General features: G+C 41.3%; 1 protein-coding gene across 8 annotated transcripts in view; it reads right to left on the reverse strand.

Moving 5' to 3' along the window:
• Positions 1-705: 705 nt before the first annotated feature.
• Positions 706-24,016, reverse strand: part of LOC137626954 (alpha-N-acetylgalactosaminidase-like) — a 219,820-nt gene continuing 196,509 nt past the window's right edge. For all 8 annotated transcript variants that reach the window (XM_068357955.1, XM_068357941.1, XM_068357972.1 and 5 more), the window contains 3 exons: positions 16,612-16,809; positions 3,263-3,370; positions 706-2,858 (listed from right to left, as the gene is read on the reverse strand). In XM_068357955.1, the coding sequence (XP_068214056.1) occupies positions 2,571-2,858; positions 3,263-3,370; positions 16,612-16,809 (594 nt within the window). In that variant the 3' untranslated portion in view covers positions 706-2,570. The remainder of the gene's footprint in view (positions 2,859-3,262; positions 3,371-16,611; positions 16,810-24,016) is intronic.

The raw sequence follows: 24,016 nt of genomic DNA on the forward strand, positions 1-24,016 counted from the left end.
AGATGGCAAAGGGCATGATGTCATCCGAGTGCCCATAACAGTAACCGAGGAGAACTTTGTAATGGCTCCTCCCTAATCTTGCCACTTCTTCCCCCTCGAAGTGTAAACGCTATGTGGGGGTGCAGATAGCTATGTGGCGTGTCAAGAATACGTCCCCTGTTATTATGCGATATCCTAAAAGGCAACTTTGGGGATATTCGCGCCAGAAGTTAGAATTCTGGAGACCTTTAGTTTAATTCTCTGGGAATATCCACTGTAGTCAAATATACCCTAGGAAGCTACTGAAGGAACCTTCCATCAGGACAACATGGCTATCTCACCCAAAAATAGATTCCGTTAATTTTCACCTCATACATTTCATATTACACCCAATATGAAATTCACTGTGCCAGATGAAAAATTATACTAGAATTCACTGACTAGCAATTGCTGCTACGATATGTTGTAAAATAGTCAATTTCTTTTTTTTCCAAAAATTACTTGGCTGTAGCGTCTTATGACACAGGAAATACGGTAATTGCTTCAAGCAGTATTAGCCTCCCATGGAGATGATCCCTCCTGAAGTGGGATGTCACTAGAGCCTTCAGGTCTCTTATGTGTACCCCACAGAAGTCCTTGAAGCAGGCGTCAAACAGAGATCTAATCATTGAGACTTTTGAGGATGTAAATCAGTGCATTATCAATATAGGTTAATAAAAGTACGGCTGTCATTCATCTTCATTTGATCATACAACATGGAATGTAAAATTTACATAAACGTTGCTTAACAACAACTATTATGCATTTCTTAACATCAATGGATTTTATGTTAATACTAAACTAACTAATCAACAACAGATGAAATATGAGATGCTGGAAATGCATATGATTAATCCATAATTTGAAGTCATGAGGTGATGATTCCTTCTTTTAGTTATTGCTGATCATCCCCATCATGCAATAAAAGTAACACTTATATAGGTAGTTATTACTTAGGTATCACAGCAGTGACAAAATTAGGTAATAGAAACCATATCAATGATACAATTCCATTTCATGGCTATGTGAACTATTGCTAAAGCACTGAAATTGAAATTTGATTTCTAACACTAAATTTCACTCTTATCTATGAGCATTGAGAAAATCTATGCTCAATGGAGTCTATTATATATAAAAATATATTTATTACAAAATTACTGAGAATACAGTATCTATTATTGAATATTTTTCTTGGAATTTATGAAATAAAGGCATTTCAACAAAGTGTTTGTCGAAACTTGTTACTATGTTAGTATTTTACAACATACCTCAGTACAGTTTATAATGAAACACATTTTAAATTATATTGTGGAATTAATATTTTGAATTATTAGAAAATAAAATTTTACATAAGATACTAATTACTGAACAAAAACAGTTTTCATAGTCTAGTACTGTATAAGCAAATAAAATTATAGCTGATAACATGAAATCTTTTTTAATATATTAAACAATGCTACTGACCAAATTTAAAAAAGAAATATCTTGTCAACATAGGGCATTATGGCTCAGCATTTTTCTTTTCAGCTTTATTGCCTCCATTGAATGATGATAAAAATATGCACAAGTAGACACTGTACTATAGAACTTTACATTCATTAAATAGAAAATCATCAACCATTTCAAATATGTATGCACCAATATTATGTTTTTTTAGATAATTGCATAAAGTACAGTACAGGTAATTAAAAAATCCTAATTCACATATATAAAAATAATTTTCACCTAACATTTCTACTAATGGGGCATCCATGTAAATCTCTATATATTTGTTAATGCAAATAAGCATAAAAGATGTAATGAAAAATGTACAATACTGTACAACTAATGCAGCTTGCCAGAGCAATTTTTCCCCCCGCACAATTTTGAACTACTACTTTTCATTGTAGCATCAAAGACTACTTATCAAAGAAGCTGATGGACATGAAAAAAATCATATTTCTGTTAATCATACTTTTCAATGGAAACTTATGGCCAGCCATATCGTCAGTATGAATATTAGCTTAGTTTATATCACTTGATGATGGTAATCCATGAAAGCTAGTGCATCATTTTACAAATACCTTTGTAACTAAATGCTAATCAGGTAGAGATAATAATTCTAGCCTTACCGTACTTAGCATAGTTTACTTTTGTCATCATCCAGATTATTATGCATGCCTAAACCCCAAAATTCTTTACACTAAATAACAAACTATCAAATCTCTATGCATATTTGTATTGATTCATAGTGAAGTAAATATGAACTGAACATTGCACAGAATGAGATGCATTGTTAACTGCAAAATAACCATAAAATAGGATATGATGCAATGTTAACTAACTGCATGTTAAATTCAAAGTATGGCAGCCATATGTAAGGAAAGTGACCAAAATAGGTTTATTATATATTATGATAGTTTCACAAAATAGTAATATTGAAAAAAATCCTTGCCAATAAATAAAGTTTAATGAGAAATGGCTTACTCAACTATTTTAATAACTTTGTACACAACCTATACCTTAAAAGAAAATATTCTTTGTACAGCATTTTCAATATAAATGCTTTGGTGCTAGAAAAATCTGTCAAGATGCCCAAACTGATTAACTATTTGATTGTTAAAAGGGTTTCTGAGGGTACTCTGGGGGGGAATTTCCCTAAATTGGGATCTGCTGCCACCTACACCAAAACCTGTTGTCTTTATAACATCACACCTTACCAGAACAACACCTGAGGGGTTTACATCTACCTTAAATCTCTTGTCTGGTGATACAGTACCATAGTGAACATTATCAAAGAGATCAGTAATTGCATATCCTCCAGGATAAGCCAGACCAAGTTCACGAAGTGTTACAGATACCTGGAAAATATAGAAATTAAATAATCTGCTCTTAACCCATCATTCTGAAATTTTTACCTTTGTTCTTTCTACTTCCCAAGATGCTTAAATTTTTCATATCACTGGTGTATAGAATTTCATAATTATAGTTATTACTTTTCGTTCTTTTTTCTCTTAGTAATTAAAACTAAACTCTGTACTAATAAAAGTATTTCTAATGCTTTATTTTTAGTTTTATTTATATTTACAGACTAATGTAAGTTCATTAATTTCCAATACAGTATAAAGATTTCCACTAAATAAAAAGCATATTAATGTACTGCATCATTTAATCATTTATTACAAAACTGAAGAATCAAAGTTTCAGAGTTGACAGAACATAGGACTCTACTAGTGTAAATAGCATCACCATTAGCGAGACTTACCTCAGATGGTGTTCCATCAGTACGTCTATTAAGAAAAGCTATGGCATACGAATAAAAGTTCTGATGAAGAGGAGAAATTGGACGAGCCCAAATCTCAATACCTTTGTCCTGTAAAAAAATAAGTATACATATACAGTACTGTACTTTATTTTTGTAATACCAGAAACTTAATAATATGATATTTTAATTATAAAATAAATTTTTGAATATACTTACCCGGTGAATATATAGCTGCAACTCTGTTGCTCGACAGACAAAAAACTGTACAAAAAAACTCGCCAGCGATCGCTATACAGGTTGCGGGTGTGCCCATCAGCGCCAACTGTCGGCCAGATACCAAACTCCATGTAAACAAAGACTCAATTTTCTCCTCGTCCCACTGCGTCTCTATTGGGGAGGAAGGGAGGGTCATTTAATTTATATATTCACCGGGTAAGTATATTCAAAAATTTATTTTATAATTAAAATATCATTTTTAAATATTTAACTTAGCCGGTGAATATATAGCTGATTCACACCCAGGGTGGAGGGTAGAGACCAGTAAAATATGTTTACATTTTATGAGCTAAGAGTTTTTATTTCATTTTAGAAGTTATCAAAATAACAAAAACAAAATAAATAGGTACCTGGTAAGGAAGTCGACTTAAACGATTACTCTGCCTTATAAGTACGTCTTCCTTACGGAGCCTCGCGATCCTCTTAGGATGCTGATAGACCCCTAGGAGCTGAAGTATCAAGGGCTGCAACCCATACAACCGGACCTCATCAAACCCCTAATCTGGGCGCTCTCAAGAAATGACTTTGACCACCCGCCAAATCAACCAGGATGCGAAAGGCTTCTTAGCCTTCCGGACAACCCATAAAAAACAACATTAAAAACATTTCAAGAGACAGATTAAAAGGATATGGAATTAGGGAATTGTAGTGGTTGAGCCCTCACCCACTACTGCACTCGCTGCTACGAATGGTCCCAGTGTGTAGCAGTTCTCGTAAAGAGACTGGACATATTTCAAATAAAAAAACGCGAACACTGACTTGCTTCTAAAATAGGTTGCGTCCATTATACTTCGCAGAGATCTATTTTGCTTAAAGGCCACGGAAGTTGCTACAGCTCTAACTTCGTGCGTCTTCACCTTAAGCAAAGCTCGGTCTTCCTCACTCAGATGTGAATGAGCTTCTCGTATTAACAATCTGATAAAGTATGATAAAGCATTTTTTGACATAGGCAAAGATGGTTTCTTAACTGAACACCATAACGCTTCAGATTGGCCTCGTAAAGGTTTGGTACGCTTTAAATAGAACTTAAGAGCTCTAACAGGGCATAAGACTCTTTCTAGTTCATTGCCTACGATCTCCGATAAGCTGGGAATATCGAAAGATTTAGGCCAAGGCCGAGAAGGCAGCTCATTTTTGGCTAGAAAACCAAGTTGCAGCGAACAGGTGGCTTTTTCTGACGAAAATCCGATGTTCTTGCTGAAGGCATGAATCTCACTGACTCTTTTAGCCGAGGCTAAGCATACCAGGAAAAGTGTCTTTAGAGTGAGATCTTTCAGGGAGGCTGATTGTAACGGCTCAAACCTGTCTGACATGAGGAATCTTAGCACCACGTCTAAATTCCATCCAGGGGTAGCCAAACGACGCTCCTTGGTGGTCTCAAAAGACTTAAGGAGGTCTTGCAGATCTTTATTGTTGGAAAGATCTAAGCCTCTATGCCGGAAGACCGATGCCAACATGCTTCTGTAGCCCTTGATAGTGGGAGCTGAAAGGGATCGTCCTTTTCTCAGGTATAAGAGAAAATCAGCTATTTGAGCTACAGAGGTACTGGTCGAGGATACAGAAACTGACTTGCACCAGTCTCGGAAGACTTCCCACTTCGACTGGTAGACTCTAATGGTGGACGCTCTCCTTGCTCTAGCAATCGCACTGGCTGCCTCCTTCGAAAAGCCTCTAGCTCTCGAGTCTTTCGATAGTCTGAAGGCAGTCAGACGAAGAGCGTGGAGGCTTTGGTGTACCTTCTTTACGTGTGGCTGATGTAGAAGGTCTACCCTTAGAGGAAGACTTCTGGGAACGTCTACTAGCCATCGAAGTACCTCGGTGAACCATTCTCTCGCGGGCCAAAGGGGAGCAACTAACGTCAACCTTGTCCCTTCGTGAGAGGCGAACTTCTGCAGTACCTTGTTGACAATCTTGAACGGTGGGAATGCGTAGAGATCCAGATGTGACCAATCTAGGAGGAAGGCATCTATATGTATTGCTGCTGGGTCCGGGACTGGGGAGCAATAGATTGGAAGCCTCTTGGTCAGCGAGGTTGCAAAGAGATCTATGGTTGGTTGGCCCCAAGTGGCCCAAAGTCTCTTGCACACATCCTTGTGGAGGGTCCATTCTGTTGGAATTACTTGCCCTTTCCGACTGAGACAATCTGCTATGACATTCAAGTTGCCTTGGATGAACCTCGTTACTAGGGAGATGTCTTGACCTTTTGACCAGATGAGCAGGTCCCTTGCGATCTCGTACAACGTCAGTGAGTGGGTACCTCCTTGTTTGGAGATGTACGCCAAGGCCGTGGTGTTGTCTGAGTTTACTTCCACCACTTTGCCTCGAAGGAGAGACTTGAAGCTTTTCAAGGCCAGATGTACTGCCATCAGCTCCTTGCAGTTGATATGCATGCTCCTCTGACTCGAGTTCCACAGTCCTGAGCATTCCCGACCGTCTAGTGTCGCGCCCCAGCCCAAGTCCGATGCGTCCGAGAAGAGAACGTGGTTGGGAGTCTGAACAGCCAGGGGAAGACCCTCTCTTAGGTTGATATTGTCCTTCCACCAAGTCAGACAAGACTTTATCTTTTCAGAAATCGGGATCGAGACCGCTTCTAGCGTCTTGTCCTTTTTCCAGTGAAAAGCTAGATGGTATTGAAGAGGACGGAGGTGTAGTCTTCCTAGTGACACAAATTGTTCCAGGGATGACAGCGTCCCTACCAGACTCATCCACAGCCTGACTGAGCAGCGTTCCTTCTTCAGCATGTTCTGGATGAATAACAGGGCTTGATCTATTCTGGGGGCCGACGGAAAAGCCCGAAAAGCTAGACTGTGAATCTCCATCCCTAAATACACAATAGTTTGGGATGGGACCAGCTGCGACTTTTCCAAATTGACTAGGAGTCCCAATTCCTTGGTCAGATCTAGAGTCCACTTGAGATCCTTCAGACAGCGACGACTGGAAGAGGCTCTGAGAAGCCAGTAGTCCAAATAAAGGGAGGCTCGGATGTCCGATAAGTGGAGGAATTTGGCCACATTCCTCATCAGCCTCGTAAACACGAGAGGAGCTGTGCTTAGGCCAAAGCACAGGGCCCGAAACTGGTAGACCACATTTTCGAAAACGAATCTCAGAAAAGGTTGGGAGTCTGAGTGAATGGGGACGTGGAAGTAGGCGTCCCTTAGGTCTAGCGAGACCATCCAGTCTTCCCTTCTGACCGCTGCTAAGACTGACTTTGTGGTCTCCATGGAGAACTTCGTCTTTGTGACAAAGACATTCAGAGCACTGACGTCTAGCACCGGTCTCCACCCTCCTGTCTTCTTTGAAACTAGGAAGAGACGGTTGTAAAATCCCGGTGATTGAAGGTCCGAGACTTTGACCACCGCTCCCTTCTCTAGCAAAAGAGACACTTCCAGTTTCAGGGCTTGTCTCTTTTCTTCCTCTCTGTACCTGGGAGAGAGATCGATGGGAGACGTTGTTAGAGGGGGTTTGCGTACAAAAGGGATTTTGTACCCCTCTCTGAGTAACTTCACAGATTGTGAATCTGCGCCTCTCCTCTCCCAGGCTTGCCAGAAGTTCTTGAGTCTGGCTCCCACTGCTGTCTGAAGTTGCGGGCAGTCAGACTCTGCCCTTAGAGGACTTGGATCCTTTCCTCTTCCCTCGCTTCCCTTCGGCACGAGCACCTCCTCTGCTGGAGGCTCTGCCACGAAAGGGCGGAATAAAGCGAGACGCTGGAGTGTCTATCCTCGGTCTAGCGGAAGATGAAGGCAAAGGGGGAGCTTTGCGAGCCGAGGACGCAACCAGATCGTGAGTGTCCTTCTGAACTAACGAAGCAGCAATTTCCTTTACCAAGACTTCTGGAAACAGGCACTTGGAAAGGGGAGCAAAGAGAAGTTCAGATCTCTGGCCTGGTGTAACTCCAGCAGACAGGAACGAGCAGAGAGACTCTCGCTTTTTCAGGACTCCGGACGTGAATGAGGCAGCTAGCTCATTGGACCCATCACGGACGGCCTTGTCCATGCAGGACATAATGAGCAAAGAAATATCTTTATCTGTCGAAGAGATTTTCCTGCTCAGGGCTCCTAAGCACCAGTCTAAAAAGTTAAAGACTTCAAAAGCCCTAAAGATCCCTTTCATAAGGTGGTCTAGGTCCGATGGTGACCAACAAATCTTCGAGCGTCTCATGGCAAGGCGGCGGGGAGAGTCTACAAGACTTGAGAAGTCGCCCTGGGCAGAGGCAGGAACTCCCAAGCCGAGAACTTCTCCCGTGGCATACCAGACGCTCGATCTAGAAGAGAGTTTAAATGGGGGAAAGGCAAATGCTGTCTTCCCTAAACTCTTCTTGGACTCTAACCAGTCTCCTATCAGCCGCAAAGCTCTCTTGGATGAGTGTGAGAGGACGAGTCTAGTAAAGGCAGGTGCGGTAGAAGGCATGCCTAATACAAACTCTGACGGCGGAGAACGAGGAGCCACAGAAATAAACTGGTCAGGAAACAACTCTTTGAATACAGCCAAGACTTTTCTAAAGTCCAAAGATGGTTGAGTTGACTTGGGCTCGTCCAGTTCTGACTGTTGATCGTCTTGTTGTTCAGCAACATCCTCATCAGAAAGTTCCTCATCCGAAAACTGATGAGGAAACGGCAACGGAGTGGGCAACGTCTGGTTCGCTGAGTCCGGTCGCACTGGTGCATGCGTGACGGAGCCGGACGCAACGTCATGGAACTGCTGCACAGTCTGTGAACTGTCAACAACCATGGGAGCGCGAGGACGCACAGCATCCACCCGAGACTGTCTAGACCGTCTGGGTTGAGCAGTGGAAACCACACTGGGTTGCGGAGGTTGACGCACCGCGTCTAAACAAGTCACCTCTGATGGTTGTTGAACGTCCTGAACGTCAACAACCACCTCCGAGCGTCGCTTAACATCAACGTGCGGCTGGCAACCCACACTGGATCGCATCGGTGGAGGAACCACCTCAACTGGTAGACGCGAGAAGGTTACCTCAGCGTCAACAGGACGCACAACCGATCGCTTGGAAGGTTGTTTTGCCAGAAGGTACGGTAGCAACCTTCTCCGCATGAAAGTCCTGCATCAAAGACGTAAGCTTGGACTGCATGTCTTGCAGCAAAGCTCATTTAGGGTCTACGGGAGCAGGTGCGGCGACAGACGGGGTTAGCGACTGAAGCGGTACTGCTTTGCCTCTCTTAGGCGGAGAGTAGTCATCAGATGACGGCAACGAGTCCGAACTGACCCAGTGGCTACAACCGGGACGTTGGACTTGTCCTGAAGGGACCGATTTACGCTTTAAAGGTCGTGAGACCTTGGTCCAAAGTTTCTTACGAGAAACACCTTCAGACGACGAGGTAAAAACGGGCTCTCTCGTCTTACGTAGGTAGGGGCGATCTTGGGGAGATACGCCTGATACCATGGAGGGAACGTCTGTTCGCTGATCAAAGCCTCTCGAACCCATGCGTCGTGCGACATTGCTTCTCCCCTGGACTTGGGAGCTTGCAAGAGGTCCCGGACTAGGAGAACGACAGGCACGAACAGACGAACCCTCAAGAGCAACACTGTTCACAACACTTTCACTTGGCACTTTATCACTTCCCGCGGCACTTTGGCACTTTAGCTCCTTAACATCCGCCATGAGTTGATTGCGGTCACTTGCAAGGGACTCAACTCTCTCCCCCAGGGCATGGATAGCACGCATCATGTCAGCCATCGATGGTTCCTGAGTGCTAGGAGGGGGGTTAGGAACAACCACTACAGGGGAAGGAATAGGTTGTGGGGCATGAGGAGAGGAAACATCAATCGACCTAGAAGAACTTCTCCTAATTCTATCTCTCTCTAGCCTGCGTGTGTACTTTTCAAATTCGATAAAATCGAATTCCGAAAGGCCCACGCATTCCTCACACCGATCTTCCAATTGACAGGTTTTACCCCGACAATTGGAACAAACAGTGTGAGGGTCGAGAGAAGCCTTCGGAAGACGCCTAGAACAGTCCCTAGCATTGCATTTTCTAAACTTGGGAACTTGTGAAAGGTCAGCCATTTTGAATTGGTCAAGGGAAAATTCCAAAAAACGATCTAAGTCATCAACAATGAATCCGATACAAAAAAGAGTTCAAGGATTTATTTGAAGAAAAACCCTGCACAGCGAAAGCTCAAAACCAGAATATAGTACTTCACCAAAGATGATGGGAAAAACTCCAGGTAGCAACAGCGAGTAAAGTACGTCTTGTCGACACGTCGACAGAGAGAAAATTGAGTCTTTGTTTACATGGAGTTTGGTATCTGGCCGACAGTTGGCGCTGATGGGCACACCCGCAACCTGTATAGCGATCGCTGGCGAGTTTTTTTGTACAGTTTTTTGTCTGTCGAGCAACAGAGTTGCAGCTATATATTCACCGGCTAAGTTAAATATTTAAAAACTTTTTTTATTTTTACATTCACCTGATGTTTATATTAATTCTTTCATGAAGCTTGGTTTTATCAACATTTACCCCTAAACTAAAAGATGTCTATTTTCTTTCCTTTTCAATAGTCTCAGACCTCTAGTAAAATACTTTAATTATATGATCTAGCAGTTAATGGCAATAAACCAATCGATAGGGCAAGACATATTGCCTTTGTCTTCAGTATTGAAGTCAAAACTATCTTGACACCACAAGAGAGTGGAGAGGAGAGTGGACACTTGAACATCAGGTGAGTACAAAAGTAACATATTTTTTCATTAAAATTTCATATATTTCTATGAACCTTACTTTATATTCATAATACTGACTCCCACACTTTGATGCAGGTGGGTTGTCTGTGAAGGAAAGCAACAGTTCATTTATAGCTTTCAAATACAGTAATAAATTAATTACTATTCTAGATTAATTTATAGCCTAAGTTTTCTATAAAAATAAAATTCTCAAATAGTATTTTGAAACAGAACTCGCGATTGTTTCCCTAAATATTACCCATATTTCCAAATTCCCATTTATATAAATGCCAACACCATGTAACTAAAACTAGAATTTAAAAGAAAATTATTAAAAACAAACCAAATTATTTGATTAGATTATTTCACCTGCAGCCACTAAAGGATCTAAAGCTGAGCAATCTTGATAAGCAAACACGGATTTTAAGAGAAAATTTAGCGGATACCAACTTGATAGGCCATTGAGCTACTGCTTAAACCCTTTCCAAAGGAAAAACTTCTGCAACAACAAATGAAAAGAGACAAGGAATAACTTGGAACTCTAATCCCACAAAACAAAATGAGAGTACTAATGGCTGTAGTCTTGAGCAAAATAATTCTGTAAAAGCTAAAACAGACAAAGAAATATATTTTCTGATGTAATGCACCACCTTAATCAAAGAGAGAATTTGAAAGAATTGTGGCAACCCTTCAGTCTTAAAATCATTTGAACTCTGAAAAGTAGGCAAAAGAGATCAAATCATCTCTTTTCCAAACCCTCCCTTTTACGACAGCACCTGCAGATCACAAGCGTTTAGCTGACGCCTACATCAAAAGAATAAATGTTTTATCAGTGAGATCTTTAATTGAAAGATCTTGTAAAGGTTCAAAACTCAAACCTTTTTCAAAAAAAAAAAAAATAAAAAAAAAGGAAATTGGTCGTTTGACAAGATTAGTTCTTTCCACACAGACAACAGAGGCCACAGATCAGAGAACTCAACTATTCCCTTTGTGGCCAAAAACAAATCCACCAGCATCATCCTGCTGTTTGTAGAAATTTTGAACTTATTTATTACCTGACAAATTATGATGAAAGGTGAAAATGTGCAAAGGTCCAATGAACAAAACACATGTATTTTTCTGTACACTGATGAAGGAAACATATCAACATTTCGTCAACCTCACCGCTTCCACATTTTGGGACATACTGATAGATGTAGATACATTTCGTTTGCATGAACTTAACTTTTTCTACTTAACCTTTTAAATACCATGACATACATTTCATGTCAAAACATGTCAGGTACATGGCTGAGGGATGTACATAAAATGCCCTTTACAAACATAAACCATATAGAAGTTAAAATCTCTCTCTCTCTCTCTCTCTCTCTCTCTCTCTCTCTCATGAATAGCAAAAGGGTATAAGAATCCAATAATAAGTTAGACAAGACCATAACAACATTACAAATTTTTTAAGCAATTTGTATTTTTTCTACCTATACAAACCCGAATCATTTATATGGGTTCGCTCTCAGTCCTTTTGCTATGACCAGAAAAGAAAAAAAAAGGACCAAATTGGCAACTGTGTATGGTTACCAACTATATTTCCATGCTGGGTTAGTACACATCAGCCTCTGTGAGGCTGGGACATTTTCCATACGGTCAAGATTTGAGGGGCGGACGAGGCAGGACATTTGTATAAATGACTCTGTTTGTATAGCTAGGAAAATCTGAAGTAACTGGAGAGAGAAACTTTTCTAGTCTATCCGAAATAATAATGAGAATAGCAAATGCAAGCATTGATGAATGTAGGTTTCCCAAATCTGAGAAAATGGCTATAGTCACACCAGTCCTGAAAAATGCACTGGACTACCAGGAATTAAGCTCATATAGACCTATTTCAAATCTATCCTTTGTTTCAAAAGTGCTTGAATACGCAATTATTGAACAATAGTCAGTCACTTAGAAGTAATAGAAACTTTGCCTGACAACCAATCTGCTTACAGAAAACTGCTCTGTTGTAAATGATATGCTGGAAATGATGGATGAAAATAAATGTGGTATATCAATATTGCTCTATCTCAGTGCTGCTTTTGATATAGTTGTGCATGAACTGCTACTAAATGATCTACGGTCCACCGGCGTTGAAGATTAAGCTTTCGAATACCTAAAAGACTACTTAGTTGGTAGAAATTACTGTGTACAAATTGGAAACTCTTATTCATCATATGAACCCTTAAACAGAGGGGTACTACAGGGGAGTGGACTTGGCCCAATCTTATTATGCCTCTATACAATTGGTCTATCAAAAATACTACAAAGGCATGGTGTGAAGTTCAAACTATTTGCGGGTGACACACAATTTTACTTCTCCATAAATGATACAGATGCCACTACTGAAACTCTAAACCGAATCCTTGATAGTGTTAAAAAATGGATGTCATTTAAACAACTAAAATTATCCAATGAGAACAAAACTGAATTCATGGTGGTGGTTAAGTGAAACAGCGTGAAAAACTTGGATGTTATTCAAATGAACATAAATAATAATAATAACTCGGTGCCGATATCTGGTAAAGTCCGAGATCTAGGTGTATTTCTTAACTGTAACCTCCCTCAATGCCCAACTTAATAAAGTAATAAAAACTGCTGGTTATCATCTAAGAAATATTGTGATAATAAAAAAGTACCTGGACGAAAATACTGTAAAGAAACTTGTGATAAACTGTGTTATTACCAGGATTGACGACTGCAACTCTATCTGGTACAATTTACCAAAAGTGCAACTTAAGAAATTACTAAACACAATAAACAGAGGAGCAAGACATAAAAAGTGTCCCACCTAGGGAAAGAATCACACCTATACTGATTGATTTACACTGGCTGCCAATAAAAGTGAGAATTGAATTTAAAATATGTACAATAACCCACCAAGTTATCAGAACCGGTCGTCCAAAATACTCAAGAGAATAGTTACAGATGACTTGAAACTATTGGAACCTAGATATATGTCTACTGTAGGCTCTAGAGCCTTTAAATATGCGGCCCCGAGACTAAGTAATATGCACCCACGAGACATCTGAATGAATGGAGACATTAAGGTTTTCAAGAGGAAACTGAAGACTTTCTTATTTCATCCGTCATACAACAGTGACGATTTAACAGTAAATGAACAATACGCGATATGAAACGTTGAATACTTTGAATGAACAAGGTAAAACGACAGAGGAGATCCTGTAGAGAGTGGGGTTCCCCTGCTGTTTGGGACCGGAAAAGCAGCCGTCAAACGTCAAACATAGCTTAGCAAGTTCCTCACAGGGCTATTTTTTCCTGTTGGAGCTCCTGGGTTTATAGCATTCAGCTTTTCAAAATAGGGTTGTAGTTTAGCAAGTAGTAATAATAATAATAATAATAATAATAATAATAATATATTATTATTATTTGCTAAGCTACAACCCTAGTTGGAGAAGCAGGATGCTATAAGCCCAGGCGCTCCAACAGAGAAAATAGCCCAGTGAGGAAAGGAAACAATGAAAAATAAAATATTTCAAGAAAAGTAACAAAACTAAAATAAATATCTCCTATATAAACTATAAAAACTTTAACAAAACAAGATAAAGAGAATAAGATAGAATAGTGTGTCCAAGTGTACCCTCAAGTAAGAGAGCTCTAACCCAAGACAATGAAGACCATGGTACAGAGGTTATGGCAATACCCAAGACTAGTGAACAATGGTTTGATTTTGAAGTGTCCTCCTAGAAGAGCTGCTTACCATAGCTAAAGAGTCTCCTCTACTCTTACCAAGAGAAAGTGGCCACTGAACAATTACAGTGCAGTAGTTAACCCCCTTGGGTGAGGAATAATTGTTTGGTAATCTCACTATTATCAGGTGTATGAGGACAGAAGAGAATCTGTAAAGAATAGGCCAGACTATTCGATGTATGTGTAGGCAAAGGGAAAGTGAACCATAACCAGAGAGAAGGATCCAATACATTACTGTATGGCCAGTCAATGGACCCCGTAACTCTCTAGCAGTAGCATTTCAACGGGTGGCTGGTGCCCTGGCCAACCCACAACCTAGACTGGGATGCTTGTCATCGTACAGAGCGCGAACGCGAGACTTCTCCTTGTGAAGAGGAACATCTCCGAGGACAGAGTTGATCGATCCATTTGATCTTCCGATCATTATGAAAGGCAATCAGGGGAAGTGTGTCCAGAAGGGCGAGGCGATGGCGAGGCTCGTACTTTCGTGCTGCTGGTGGTAGAAGCGCTGGTCCCCGGAAGATCACCACCTTTAACCGATGGGTTCCTGTGGGGAGAAACAGAAGGTTGGAGGTTACAGGAAGACGAGGTCCCAGAATGGCGAGTAGGGTCATCGTCAGCAGGAGGCCGTTGGAGGGTCGAACGTGAGCAATTGCCTCGTCCACGCATGGAAAATCAAGGAGAAGACGAAAGATGGACTTCGCACAACTTCAGAGCGTTAGATGTTAAAGGCTCTGGAGACGGGTCCTTCCTTGGACGGGTCCTTCCTAGCACCACGCTGAAGAAGACGCAGAATTTCTTCCTTCAAAGAGGGTTCCGAAATACCAAAGGCTGGCCACACCTACAGTCCATCTTAAAAGGGAAAATGGCTCCCCGGCAGCTGGAGGTAAAGTTGCTCCTCTAGGGGAAGTAACAACCCCCTAAGTACCCCGGGGTTGCCAAAGACTTAGTTGGTCTGTGCTCATACTCAATCGTCCCTCGGAAGAGCGTGAGCGAGAAGAAGCATTTGAAAGTGATTTGGGGTGCGAGAAAAAGAGGCACGCACTTTCCTCGCCCCTGAGGGAGAAATATCGCACTTGTCCTCCTCCTTCCTACGTCGTCGAAATCTCTCCCGTTGGGAGGCAGCAAACTCCCTAAACTCTGCGCAAGGCAAACCCTGCTCGCAGCGATGCCCTTTGCACAAAGGACACAGAGAGTGCGGGTTGGTCTAGAACGATGACATGAAGGTACCGCACGCGGCACCCTCGCGCCCTGGACAGATTTGCATGAAGGCTATCATAAGGGAACACACACACCTGAAAAGAAAAAGATCAAAAAGTCGAATGGCATTATAAGGAGAGAGAGGACATGTTCGATCTCTACTGAGCCAAAAGAAAAAGTGACATACCTCACAGCTGCGAGAGCACACATTGAGGTGGCAGGGCACACCCCCCGCCCACCCACCCAAGCGGCCAGGCAGGGTTGCCATCTCCCACCCAAGCCCAACGGCCACCCTCCAGTCCCTGTCCATACAGTAATACAGATATCACTAAGTTGATATATAGCCTGATTTTCATATATAATTCTAGTTGATTTGATTTCCAAATTTTACTTAACCTAGCTATTGTCTGATAGTCTTTTTTCAATCTTTCACTAAACTCCAATTCAAATGACCCTGTATTGATCATAGTTCCTAAATACTTAAAGGACTCTACCTTATCAATCCTTTCTCCTTCAAATCATATTTCATCTTCCATTGCATATTCCGTTCCCATCATCTCTCTTTTTCTTCTATTTATCTTGAGCCCAACCTCCTGTGATATTTCATGCATTCTGGTAAGCAAGCATCGCAAATCCTATTAGTGTTCTGCTAATAAGGAGAGGATCATTAGCATTCTGTAGGTCAGCTAATTTCCTGTTACCAATCCAGTCCAGTCCTTCTCCACCATCTCAAACTGTTTGACACGTTACAAAATCCTTGACGAGGATAAACAGCATAGGTGACAAAACATTTCCTTGGATTACTCAGCTTTTCACTGGAAAATTGTTTGATACAACTCCACGAACATTAACTTTGCACTTGCTATGCTTATGAACAGACAATCAAATTTAGGTATTTGAGAGGAATTCCATAACAACTCGGGATACTCCACAAAATTGGTTGGTGCACACTATCAGAGGCTTTTTCATAGTCCACAAAATGCCATCAAAATTGAATTTCTATATTAAACACAATCGACATAGGTTGTTCTGATAAGTGACAACATTCAGAACAATGATCAAGTAAGGAGCATGTTAGTCTTCTAAAAGAGATGCAATTCAAACGAGGATCCACATTTGCTGATAAAAGCTTATTCACTTTGCATTCCTAACCTAAAGATGTGAACACATACCACCAAAAAGACAGAATCACACAAGCACAAAAAATTAGCGGTTAAAATGGTGGTAGGAGTGAAAGGATGCAATATATTCTCCCTTTCTTTATGCCTGTGCCTCTTACTCACAGGAATAAGGGGACTCTCTCATATGTTTTGGGTTTTTTATAATCATTGAACTGCTCTTTTTTTTTTTTTAAGGAATAGCACATAAACCCCAGGTAGTTTCATTGAAATAAAAAATTTCTGTAAGTAGCGTATAATATAAATTTAATCAAACTAATACAAACTTGTCTTACCTTGTAAATTCTCTTTCCTTGAATACCAAGGGGATCTTGATCAACCGCAATAACGGCACGATTTTGAAGAATAGCTTTATATTCTGGGCGAAGTGTCCGCAGATCCACAGACATTAGTAAAGGAGCAGCAAATATGGCCCACATGGCCATCTGAGACTTTGATTGCTCATAACTAAGACCAAAATTACCGATGATTAACTGTTGAAGTAAAAATGAATATAATTGTAAGGTCTTATTTTATCAATGCTTAGCAAACAGCTATAGAGATAAAGCTAAAATACATGATAAAGCTTTCCTTTGATAAAATGCCTATTAAACAAGCTCACAAGCTCTTTTCTACTGTACTTCTTTAATTAAGAATGAAAATCCTCTATGGTTAAGCATCCTTCAAACATTGGAAAATTATTGGCCAAAAAACATAGCCTAGATATGACTGATTTATTCAAAAGAACATACTGACATCTGAACTACCTTGAAAGTGATTAAAATGTAAGTCTTGTTTGGAATAGGATGAAACAGCATAAAGTAACATGAAATGTTAAGTGAAGATTTTGTCACCATATAAACAGATATATATAAGTTATAAGGTTATTAATACTTTATTAATAACCACAAAACTTCAATAATCTTACAAACAAGACACTTCTTCAAACAAACTCATCAATAAAAACATATCAATTATTCCTCTGTGGTAATTAGAAACTATGGATTGCCAACCTATTAGAACTACAGTACAGTACTGTATATAAACTTCTCATGTCTTAGTAGAATTGGGTTAAAAATTGAAAAAAAAAATAACTAAATTACCAATACTGTATTTATAGTATTCGTGTTGCTTTATTTATCCCGTAATTCTATAGCCATTGGTCCCACGAATGTTGCCGATATTCAAGAAAAGAAGAATAGGATGCTTTCAATGAGACAAAGCTAGAAATAATCCTACATAAGTGTCAAAAGGTTTGCATCTTCTGTAATCCTTTTTAAAATCTTAGATTTGCTTCTTCAGTAATCCTTTGTATGTGCTTTAAGTGGTTCTCTTAAATAAAACTTTCCACCAACTTAGTTAATAATTTTTCTCTATATGGGCATTTATTTTGGACAAGTACTAACGATGCAAAACTTTTGCCCTGTGGTAAAGATATAAGAATACTACAACCATACATCCTGCGTGTCGTAGAAGGTGACTCAAAGGACGGCGACTACCTTATGGTCTTGCATTTTAGCAAAAGGCTATGCATACTGCCAATAACTGTGGAAACTACTGCTTTGCAGTTGGACTATAAAGTCAAAGGATAGGCTCACCACCCTCAACTGCGGTTGATGACTGCAGGGCCATGAAATTGTAAAAACCCTCTGCCAAATCATAAACTAAGCTTGATATGCAAACGACCATTCAATTTAGGGATAACGGTGGGAGAGAACACTAACAAAATTAGCACACAATGCACAGAGAGCAGTCACAAGGTGCCCATACGCAACCCACTCAGTATTCATGGCATATTCACGTGATTTTTACGTCATTTTATTTCCCATTAGCTTGCATCTCCCCCCGCATCCTCAGACCTTGACTCTTCTGTTCTCCGAGCCGCACTTGCAGCAGCATCATATATTGTATTATGCAAGCAAATTTGGAACTGTTCTTTGTAAGGCTGTGACCACATGATCTTTATACTATTGTGATTGCTATTGTTCATCGTCAAGTTAACAGGACTGTACAGTATCATGACAATGGCCACAACAATAATTAAGAAAGATGGTAAGATGAAGGATATGATTACCAAAGAGGCGAAAAACAAAATTATCAAGAAGCAAAAGCAATGTACAGTATGCATGTGGCTGAGCAGGCAAATATTTACAACTGTAAAACATTAATATGTACAATTCTTGGCAAACAACAAGCAATCAAATCAAATGGGTATTGACATTGATGAAACAACGACCGCTTGCACTTGGTAACCTTGAAAAGTTGCTGCTTACCTGGATCAATGAAAAGCAGTTAGCAGGGGATACGATTATTTAAAACATTATTTGTGACAAAACAATGGTATTTTATGCTGACCTTTTAAAAAATGAACCACGTATGTCAGTGAAAAAAGAAACATTCAATACAAGCTGAGGCTGGTTTGTTTGAAAATTTCAAGAAAAGAACAACCATCCATAGTGTTGCGTGACACAATGAGGCTGCGAGCTCCAAAGCATGGCAGCAGAGGCATTAATTTCCGAGGTTTCCAGGTCTTACAGGATGAATCAAGTGTTCAATTGCACCTAGACCTGTGATTCTGGAAGAAATTAGCCATGAGGACCTTCTTTACTGCAGAAGAAAAGACAATTGCCGGTTACAACCCCATTAAAGACCGTCTAACCCTGCTGTTTTTTCCTCTTGCCAGCAGGGATAGCAAAATCAAACCTCTACTGGTGTATCACTCGGATAATTCACGAGCCTGTAAGAACTGTAAAAAGTATAAGGTGCTGAAGAAACAACTGAATTATGAGGTGGTCACACAATTTTGGTTACTTGAATTTTGTTTGTGGAATAGGTCAATGATATCTTAGTCCTGAGGTCAAAACGTACCTTATGGAGAAGAGCCTATTCCAAGCCTTGTTATTCAAGTCCACTGCTCCTGCATACCCTCCAGCCATTAAAGACCAACTAACAGGAGATTTCATATTCAATAGGGTCAAGCTCCTGCTGCTCCACACCACTTCAAAATTCCAACCCATGGATTGTACGGACACCTTCTGACAAGTGTGTTTCTATGTCTATAAACCCTTTGTATGTATTACACGCACTTGTATTTAAATTAGAGATATTTTGTTCTGTATCAGTCAACGCGGAATTCTCCGCTCTTTCTTCTGATGTGATAATCAAATATGTACATCTTATATTAAGATTATTATTCAATGATTTTTGTACCAAAAGAAACAAATTTAAACCTAAGCCTGGCGAATCGGCCTCAGGCATTTTCTGTGCTACTTGTACGTCTGCACGTCTCGATGTAGTCCGGCTCACTCGTCAATAAATCATCAGTGTCGGAAACTGTCTCTTTGCACCCTCACAACTGGTGACCTCTGACACCACTACATCGACTCAGGACAGAGGATCCACCTCTGAAGTTGACGAGGGCTGCAAACTAGTACCACGGATGAAAAGTTGCAGCAAGGTATCCTTGGAGGGCGGACCCGTTATCCCCAAGGATGACCACACCTGTACAAAGGGAGAAAGAGACAAGGCCTCACCCAAGGGGAGAGGTGGGGCCACTGTGCTAGGGGAAGCAACACCATCTCTCGAGGACCAGGGTTGACCATCAGTTAAAGGGCCTACACTCTTAATCGACGGTCCCTTGGAAGAGGCCGAATGAGCAGGAGCTTCAGAGGAAGATCGGGAAACGGAAGAATAAGCCTTGGGTTTTTCCTTTTCGAAGAAACTTTTGAAGGAGAAATATCTCGCTTTGACTTCTTCCGCCGGCGCCCAAACCTTTCCCACTGGGAGGCAGACCACTCCCGACACTCACTACACTAATTACCATTATCACACCGTTGATCTCTGCAGGCAGGACAAAGGGTGAGGGGATCGGTGTATAAAGCAGACATGAAGGTATCGCAGGGCCGCCCTTCAAGTCCAGGGCAGGTACGCATGTTCGGAAGAAGTCAACACAAACACACTAAAGAGAAAAAGCAAAAACAAAAAGCATTAAACGGCAGTCCAAAATATAACTTGGTGAGGATGAAGAGCGGCAATGAGCCAAAAGCACGGTAAGCCAAATCACAGGTGTGTGAGCGGGAGCAATAGCAAGCTACTCCCCCTACCCCTGCTAACTAGCGGAATGGGTAGTTAACCCTCGCAAGATTTTAATGGCTCATCCTTCCAGCTTCGCCGAAAGTAATACACCATCCAGTTACCAAACAAATCTTTATTGGAGTTGAAGTGCTGTGTGGTTTCCAAGGATTTACTACCAGAGTATTTATAAGTAGACTTATGCACCTTCCAGGCCAACTGTCCACAACCATGCTGGGCATACAATACGTGCACGTGTTTCCGTAAGTAAGGAAATTATCAAATTTTAAAAGTAATTCGTATTTTCCCTACCCATACAAACCTGAGTCCTTTAATTAGGGAGATTACTTCGGAGCGACCTGGAATCGGTCATTAAAATAGATAATGAGTAGGCAATCCAACTAGTGAGCCCCACTTCCCTCACAGTCAGTTCTCTATTCACTTCAGCTACTTTGAACCAGAAATTAAAGCGGTGATTTAAAGAGAGAAGTCATATGAAAGGACTCGGGTTTGTATGGCTATGAAAAATACGAATTACTTTTAAAATTCTATATTTGCTAAAATGCAACATACAAACTCTCATCCTTTAATTAGAGAGCCTTGCTGCCTGGAGAATTGGAAGTCCCCCTAGAATCAAACTGGGAGATTCTTTTAACTTCTCTCATTGTATTCAATGCTTAATCTAAGGAGAATGAAGCAAAAACACTAACATCTCCTATCTGCTTATCATAGGAATGATAAAACTGATAGGACCTGAGGTATACATGATGTACCAAACCAAATTCAAAGAAACCCTTCTTTCGTGGAGAAAAATTTCGGCCGAACCGAATACTAGGCATATAAGTACAGTAATGGGTTAATATTAGATTCACCTTCCACCAGCTCGTATGGAGGATGGGGAGATATACTTATTTGGTTTCAAAGAATGGAGCTCTGAAGTGTAACTTATCAGCTTGTAACGTTTCAACTGCTGACCATAAGAGAGGGGCAAAAGAATGGAGAAGAGCCATTTATACTACATTAATTTCCGACTTATGTCAATAACACTACCATAGATAAGATGTAATCTGTCCTCGTAAGGAGTTAGGCTTGCTACACAACAGATTGAGCAGTTACCACAGGTCCAAGCATGAAAGTGTCAAGGGACTTGTGGGTAAAATTTCTCAGATAAAAGGCAGTAAAGGTGGTCTTCCTCTTCCAGACACCCGGCTTTAAAACTTGGCCCACTGACAAGTTCCTTTGGAATGAGAGAGATTGGGCATTAGCCCCTAACTTCGTTAGCCCTGATCCCAGCTCCCGTCTTGACTCTCTTGTCAGCTGAGGCGTAAGGTCTCTGGATTGTCTCACAAAGCTAGAAAGAGATCGTGTTTTTGACACATCTTTCTTGGACCTGACAGTGCTAAAAAGTCTTGTACACTCAACCCTAGGGTGTTGGGTCCTATTCAGATAGTACCCCAGAGACCTTACAGGACACAAGAGAATCTCATCTTCATCACCACTCGACACCTGTAAGAGGGAGGGGATGAAGGACTCAAACTTGGGGTCATGCACCACCTGATTCTGAGTTTTGGCCACAAACTCCAGCACAAAACTAAAGGAGACCACCTTCCATCCATGAGCATGGGTGACTACATGAGAGGTACTGCACAACTCACTTACTCACTTCGCCAATGTTAGGGCTAAAAAGAAAAGTCTTGAGAGTCAAATCACTGTCTCAGGCTACCTGGCTAGGCATAACTAGCGGGGTAGTCAGGTTGGCCAACCACGGCTACCGAGGTAACCACGATGACGGGGGTGGCCAGGAACAGGGCCGGAACACAAGGTCCTGTCCTGCACTGGAGAGGTTGTGACCCTGGGCTCTTACACAAATACTATCCATCTCTCCCAATGGAACGGTAGTGTCATGGAGAGCCCTCTCCCTGTGACTACTGCTGGCCTTCCTGGACTTCTTTGACCCCTTCCTCTTCCTCCTCTGGTAAGAGGAAGCATTGGAATCAAGAGTTGGGGAATGAGGAGGAGGTGGAATAGTGTGCATGCTTCTTCTTCTTCCTAGCTATCACTCCTGATTCTTTAACTTAAGCAGAGCGGTCGAGGTCGGAGTAATCATCAACGACGACGTTCTCCCACTGGGAGAAACCACACGGGTTGTTCCACCAGGAGCCACAACACTGGGGCACACTGTCACGGGTAAAGGGGAAGGCACACTTACGAGGCCCCGTAACCCCTCAAAACTAGGGACTGGAAGCACAATCACTGACACAGAGGAAGGAAGCACAGATCTCGGTCCCCCTAGCACAAAAGTGGGAAGCTCTGGCACCGAGTCAGGGATTAGGGTCACACTCTTAATCTTAGGTTTAGAAGACCTACCCATATCTTTACTTTTCTTTGTTACCACCTCCAACCTCGACACTATGACCACTGGGTGAGAGGCAACTGAACCATACATACCAAACCCTAGGTTCCCAGACACCAGGGACAATACCATCTCCTTCACACCTGGTGCCATAAGATCATAAACTTGCACAGGAAGAACTGGGGAAGGGGTGACCTTGGCTACCACCTTCCTCACAACAGTCAAGTAGGGCCTCCCTGAAAGACCTAAGGAAGCCCAAGCCTTTCTAAGTCAAACTCGTCATCAGGAGCCTGCACGGTCACACTTGATATCTCTTCAGCCTCCGCAGGGAAATGGCGAACACTTGGAGTTTCATGGACACCAGCAAAACCTGAAAAAGTTGCCGACATGCAATCCTCGCTCTCTTAACCCCTATGGCGTACTCTCAGGGGACTGATCCAGGGCGTCAGCTCAGAGGTGTCAGCAGCTGACCTAACCCCTGACGAGAGAACAGCGGCGGAAGATTTCACCAGTATCTTCTTGGCCGTTCCCCAGTCAGACTCTGACGAATGCCAGGCGCGTTTCTTCGTCTTCAGAGCAAACGTCTGTCACTGTACCGGAGGTCAACACTTGGCACAAGGAGATGCCTGCGTACAGACATGACCCCGATATGAAACACAAAGGTAGTGCGGGTTGCAAAGCCCACCCTTCCTCCATCAATCACGAATTTCCTGTTTCCATTCCACTATTAAAAGGACAAGGGTTTACATGTCACGTAGGAACAACTAACAAGTCTGACACTTACCTCATAAGGGCTGGCTGAATAATAACTGGTTAATTTGGTCCTTCTCTCCAGACCACCCCTGTAGGGATCATGAATGTGCCAAGTACCACACATGCATGGCATAATGCTTGGATTTTTTTCAGGTTGTATTTAATAAACACCTTATGCCCACATCAACCCGTAAAAATTTGGATGTCATAAAATTGTATATTAGCAAAGAATGCTAGTGAAGAGACAATTTTTCTCACATCATTGATTTTAGGTATGGAGACAGGATCAGCTTTTTTAACTGGGGATGTCATCAAAATATGGGCCATCCCTGTTGAAAGGGACTTGGCTTGAGTATTTTGAAACAAAACTTTCTAAAGACATGGATCTCTGTAAATACTGTATAGTTGTACAGTTGATACAGGAGAGGTTACTTTCTCCCAACTCTTGGAGCCAAAATGTGAAGTTAATTTCATCTCTGAGGAGGCTTTCTATTTTTATCTAAAAAAAAAAAAAAAGAAAAAAA

This window comes from Palaemon carinicauda, chromosome 2 (genome assembly GCF_036898095.1).
Source record: "Palaemon carinicauda isolate YSFRI2023 chromosome 2, ASM3689809v2, whole genome shotgun sequence".
Lineage (NCBI taxonomy): Eukaryota > Metazoa > Arthropoda > Malacostraca > Decapoda > Palaemonidae > Palaemon > Palaemon carinicauda.